This window comes from Grammomys surdaster, unplaced genomic scaffold (genome assembly GCF_004785775.1).
Source record: "Grammomys surdaster isolate TR1022 unplaced genomic scaffold, NIH_TR_1.0 99, whole genome shotgun sequence".
In the NCBI taxonomy this organism is placed as follows: domain Eukaryota; kingdom Metazoa; phylum Chordata; class Mammalia; order Rodentia; family Muridae; genus Grammomys; species Grammomys surdaster.
Window position 1 is genome coordinate 17,964,969 of NW_021604578.1, and position 6,000 is coordinate 17,970,968.

At 44.5% G+C, this 6,000-nt stretch overlaps 2 protein-coding genes across 4 annotated transcripts in view; both read left to right on the forward strand.

Annotated features, from left to right (window-relative positions):
* Rad17 (RAD17 checkpoint clamp loader component) overlaps window positions 1-2,891 on the forward strand; it is a 31,852-nt gene extending 28,961 nt beyond the window's left edge. For both annotated transcript variants that reach the window (XM_028783070.1, XM_028783062.1), the window contains exons 16-17: window positions 1,022-1,079; window positions 2,138-2,891. In XM_028783070.1, coding sequence (XP_028638903.1) covers window positions 1,022-1,079; window positions 2,138-2,420 — 341 coding nt within the window. In that variant the 3' untranslated portion in view covers window positions 2,421-2,891. The remainder of the gene's footprint in view (window positions 1-1,021; window positions 1,080-2,137) is intronic.
* A 178-nt stretch (window positions 2,892-3,069) lies between these two features.
* The window catches only part of Marveld2 (MARVEL domain containing 2), a 19,651-nt gene continuing 16,720 nt past the window's right edge, over window positions 3,070-6,000 (forward strand). The window contains exon 1 of one of the 2 annotated variants that reach the window (XM_028784090.1): window positions 3,070-3,121. The gene's annotated coding sequence lies outside the window, so the exon portion shown is untranslated. Of the gene's footprint in view, window positions 3,122-3,344; window positions 3,436-6,000 lie in introns of those variants that run through there. The other variant, XM_028784086.1, reaches the window with a different exon arrangement.

A 6,000-nucleotide genomic window follows, 5' to 3' on the forward strand; every position in this document is an offset into this window, starting at 1 on the left:
TGTTGAAGACTTGCCTTACTAATTTAAAATAACAATTCCATTAACTGTGTAGTGGTATCTCATTTGCTTGCTTTCTTATAAGGATTAGTGATGGTCAGCATTAAGGATAATGTTGGTGCTTGCTTATTAGCCATTTGTATAATTAATTATAATAATTAATTTAGGAAAAAACCCTCCTTTTATTTTGCAAAAATATGTGTGAACTTTAAAGACATTAAATTAAATGAAATAAGCCCAGGTACAAAGAGAAAAATACTACATAATCTCTCTTGTATTAAAAAAAAAAAAAAAAAGAAAGTCAAGTTTATAAGACAGTAAATTTTTGGTTACCAGAGATCAAGAAACTGAGGTGTTAGTCAGAGGACATAAAACATTAGACAAAAGAGATAAGTGTAAAAAGTCTTATTCATCATGGTAGCTACTATTATATGCATTTGAAAAATGTGAGTTACCAGGAGGTGGTGGCGCACGCCTTTAATCCCAGCACTTGGGAGGCAGAGGCAGGCAGATTTCTGAGTTCGAGGCCAGCCTGGTCTACAGAGTGAGTTCCAGGACAGCCAGGGATACACAGAGAAACCCTGTCTCGAAAAAAAAAAAAAGGAAGGAAGGAAGGGAAGAAAAAAAAGAAAAATATGAGTTATTTAATTTACTTATTTATTGTCTATGTGTGTACATGCATGTGTGTGCGCCACAACATTCACATGACTATCAAAGGATACTGCTGAAATCAGTTCTCTCCTATCACGTGCGTTCTGGGGCTTGAACTCAGTTCATCAGACTTGGTGGCAGGTGCCTTTACCCCACTGAGTCATCTTGGAGACCCAAGAGTATATTTCAAGTGTTCTCACCAAAAAAATGTAGGTAGTATAGTAAATGTTATATAGCTTGATCTAGCTATTCTATAAGGTATACATACATGAAAATGTCATGTCCACCATAATAAGTATATAGTTTAAATTTGTCAACTAAAAATACATTTTTAAATGATGGCATTTAAAACTTTGTTAAAATGTCTTTTCAGCTCAGATATCTTTTATCCAAGATATTGGAAGACTTCCTTTGAAGAGAAACTTTGGGAGGTAAGGTGATCATCGTCTAAACATTGGTACTGAAATGTCTACTGAATACATTTACATACAGTCAGTAAATGTCCACAAAATACAAAACAGCCGGGCACTAATCTATCTCTAGAACTCGGAAGGTGGATCTCTGTGAGCTCAAGGCCAGCCTGTTTTACCAGACCGACACAGCTATGTAGATAAACCCCGTCTTAAAAATGAATCAACAGATTAATTAAAAAATTTTTTTAAAGGAACTAGTGCTGAAGAGATTGAGTACTGATTGAGTACTGACCAGAGAACCTGAGTGTGGTCCCTAGAACCCATGCTTGGCAATTACAACTGCCTGTGACTCAGGCTAGGGCATCCGACTACCTAGAGAACCTGAGTATGGTCCCTAGAACCCATGCTTGGCAATTACAACTGCCTCGTGACTCAGGCTAGGGCATCCGACTAACTAGAGACATTAAATAAAAATAAAAAAACGAAAGTGCCCTTTTCTAGTCTAGAAGGTAACAATAAGAAGTAAAAATAATACAGAAGAAGGTAACAATAGATTTGTTGTTTTGAGACAAGGTCTTACTATGTGGTGGAAGCTAGACTCAAACTTACCGTAACCTCCCACGTGTTGGTATGACACGAGTACCATCACACCTGGACGGAGTTGATTGTTTCAGTTTCCTTTTGGAGACAGGGTCCCTTTATGTAGTTTTGGCTGGCCTGAACTCAGAGGTCCAATGCCTGCCTTTGCCTCCTGAGTGCTAGGGTTAAAGGTGTGAGCACCATGCCCAGCTTTAGTTTCTATTTCAAAATTACGTATTTTGTTGGACAATCTATGTAGTCCCATTCATGTTTTCTGAGATTTCTGTTTTATGCTCATTTTTAATGTATGTATAAATATTAGTCTGTAGGAACTCTGCTGAAGACAGTAACAGTCTTGTAAGCAGAAAGGATTTATTCACAGTTGGTCATTCGCCTTGTATTTTTTGTGTGTGTGTGAGTGGAAAGACCACTTAGGTTATAATGTAAAGAAATGTCCTGTTTGGTTCTCATTGATGTCTTCACTGTGATTCTGACAGGTTGAAAATGGAAGCCCTGACTGACCGAGAGCCCGGGCTGATAGACCCTGACAGTGGGGATGAGTTCCTGCACAGTGGAGGACAGCTTCCTGCCCAGGAAGCTCAGAGTGAACCTGCTCAGACTGCCGACCCAGAAACCTGGTCTCTTCCTTTGAGTCAGAACAGTGGGAGCGATCTGCCTGCCAGCCAGCCTCAGCCCTTTTCCTCCAAAGTGGACATGGAGGAGGAAGAGGAGGAAGAGGAAGAGATAATAATAGAGGACTATGACAGTGATGAGACCTAGAGAACAGTCTGCCAATCAAAGTGCTACTTGAGAGAGTGATTTTAGTCTATTCAGTGGTACTTGAACAGCATTAACGTGTCTCTGAAGGACAGGCAATGTGTTAATTCATCAGAGCAGCTGAGCCTGTCATCTTGAAGTAAAGCTGGTCTCAAGTACTCAGTACTTAGTATTTATTTAGTCTTGTTATGGTTTGAGGAGGAGGAGTCACAGTGTGAAGTGTGTATGAATGTTGTGCTAAATATCAAAATGTGAAGGAGTAATCCAGAATATACAGACTTTATGGGGTGTTGTAAATTTGATTTATAAAACAATTTAGGATGCAATTATGAGTATAAATAAACTTTGTGCCTTATTTACAGTTTGCATCTAGCTTCTCAGATACCGTTTTGGTATGTTGTACAGTGGAATATTTTAGATACTTCTGGAAAGTATTTACATAATTTATATCAAAATTAAAAATGTTGAATTTCGTCTTGTTTTTCCTATCCTTTAACATTACCTAGTGTGCATTGTCTGCCTTGGGTCCGGGCATAAGTGGAGCAAATGTTCTAAAATGGGAAGGGGCTGGTAGCACTTCTGTGCTTGCCTCGGGCCGCAGCCTGGTAGCCATGCGGGCGGGGCACTGTGGCTCGGCCACGCCCCAGGAGCCGATCCCAGTTTCGGTGCCCGCGGGAGCGCGTGCTCTTCCGGCGGCCGCGCAGGTGAGTGGGGCTGCGATGCCCGGCGCCGAGCCCGCGGGGTGGGCCTTTCGCCCTGGGCACACCCCCCCGGAGCCGCCCCCCACCCGCGGCCAGGCTGACGCGGGAGCACGCGGGCGCGCCGGGCTCCGGGGCGGCGGGGGCGGGTTTCGCTGCAGCGACAGGTGCGGCCGGCTGGACCGCCGCCGTCCTTCCGGGCGCCTAGTGGCACCGCCCTCGCCACTTTCCCGGCTGGCCTGACCGGGACAACGGCCACCTTGGGGCGGAAGCCGGAGTGGATTTTCCAGAGAAGAAGGAGAAGGCGGGACACGCACCGGGTGGGTATAGTCGCGGTGTCAGGAGGCTGGATGGGGGAGCCTGGCGGGGATACTGAGTGTCGGTCCGCTTGCGGCTGCGGCTCCGCTGCTCCCCCACCTCAAACCCCCAAGTATTTAAGGCAATCCACTTTCTGGCGCCGACAAAACTTTAGAAGCAAGTAAAGGGGCGATTGTGCGTGTGTAAAGGTAACCAGGCTTGACTCCTGGGTCGCTCAGGGAACCATTTTTCTGGCCAGAGCTGTGGCATTCCTAAGTCCCTGGCTCCAACCAAACAAAAGACCTGCGATCGAACTAGTTGGAGCCTGGTGGGGCTCGGGGGCAACCTGTAAGACGCCAGGGGTACGGATATATTTAAGATGTGGTCAAATATCGCTGAAGATTTCCTTGTTCTTCTACTAGTCTACACATTTTTGTGTTTTATTTAAATGATAAAGTGATGTAGCTCAAATGAGCGGTTTTCCACAAGTGAAGATGAGTTGAATCCGTTACAGTGAGTCATATTTTTAGGAGTTAAATTAACCAGCGGGATGCCGGGCAAACTATATATACCCTAGAGACCTCAAACCTTGTTCCGTTTATTTGTTGTGCTTTTGCTTCTACATTCTTAGGTATGTGTTCAATGTAAATGTCTTTTTTAAACAACAAAGAGATACAGACAAAAAGGCAAAAATAATTGCTGTTGTGCTGGCTGGTTTTATGTCAACTTGACATAAAAGAGCCTCTTAGAGCCTCAGTTGGGAGAATGCCCCCACTAGATTGACCTGTAGGCAAGCCTGTGGTACATTTACTTGATTGGTGATTTACGTGGGAGGGCCCAGCTCACTATGAATGGTGCTGCTGCTGGCCAGGTGGTCCTGGATGCAGTAAGAAAACAAACTGCAAGCCAAGAAGAGAGAACAGTAAGTAGCACTCCTCCATGGCCTCTTCATGAGCTCCTGCCTCCAGGTTCCTGCTCTGACTTCTCTCAGTGATGCAGACTTGAGTATTGTAAGTGAAAGTAAACGCTTTCTCCCCAAGTTCATGGTGTTTTATCACAGCAGTAAAAAAACCTAACTAAGACAGTTGTCATTTAGAGAGCTTCTGGCTTGCATTGCACACCTTTCTGGGTTATCGTAGTTAATCCTCCAGGCTTGGGGTGTCTTATTTGAGGACCCTGAAATTTCTTCCTGGACTCCTTCCTCTGTGTTCCATCTATTGCAATGGTTGAACCTGTGGGGCACGATCCCAAAGGCATCAATGACCTTTTCACAGGGATCACCTAAAAACGTTGGAAAACACAGATATTTACATTATAACTCATAACGGTAGCAAAATTACAGTTAGGAAGTAACGACAAAAATAATTTTATGGTTGGGGGTCACCACAACCTGAGGAACTGTGTTAAAGGACAGAAGCATTAGGAAGGCTGAGAACCACTGATCTGTTGGGTGGTTGTGTCTCGTCTGGTGGCATTAGCTACTCTCTGGACAGACTGCATCTTCACCTGGATTCCTAAGATTTCTCGTGAAATCTGCAATTCTCTGAGGATGGAGAAATGAATTTACCATAAAGTGATCAGATAGATATCTAGCATTTATTTTGTCTTATGTGGCTGTTTTGCCTGCATGTATGTCTGCAGTGCTCATCAGGCTGAAGAGTTGGTTAGATCATTTGGAACTCAAGTTACAGTTGAGCCTCCATGTGGAGGCTGGAAATTGAACCCAGGTCCTCTGGAAGAACAGATGTTGTCTTTAACCACTGAGCCATCTCTCCAGACCCTCTGGTCCTGCTTCTAAGTAATCTGGTGGAGGAATAGGACAGGGGAGGAATAGAGAACTCTAAATAGCATTGGTCTTAGAGGAGTAGTTGCTGAAGCTGACCTGTGGGACCCTTCACACTTTTGATTATGTTTAAATTCTTCAGTGACCACTTATTTTACATGTCCTGAGTCTAGAATGAAAGGCTTCCCTGTCACCATGGCTCTCCCCAGGATCCTGTGGGTCATCTATCAATAGCCTCCTCAGGTCAGCCTTCACCTTCTGGGTTGAACCCTGAATACCATATCCAAAGAGATCCTATTAATACAAGTCAGATCCGGTCACTCCTCAGCTCCCAGTCCTCTGATGGCTTCTTACAACCCATTCATAGCCAGTGGATTTAAGTTCTTACGTGACTCATTTGGCATTGGATCTACTGTGCGTCTCATTCCGTTGCTTCCTTGCTGAGCTCTCTCTGATTCTGTATTTCCTTAGCACGTTAGGCACGGTAGCTGTCCCGTTTTCCTGGAGTGCTCCCCCGAGACGTCCTCTTGGTTTCCACCTTTACCTTCATTTCTGTGTTGTGGCTCTCTCTCCACAAAGACTTCCCTGACCGTGCTAAAGCTGTACCACGCTGCCTGCAGGCCCTCCTTTCTCCCCTTTAAGACTTGGACCCTTGGGGCATTATGCACTTCACTTTTCCATCCCCTGCCACACACAGTAGGATCTGAATTCCATAAAGGGAGGGAACTTCAGTACAAACCCAGTGTGTCCGATTCGTGGGTAATCTTTGTTGACTAATCAGGTAATCTTTGTTGACTAATCAGGT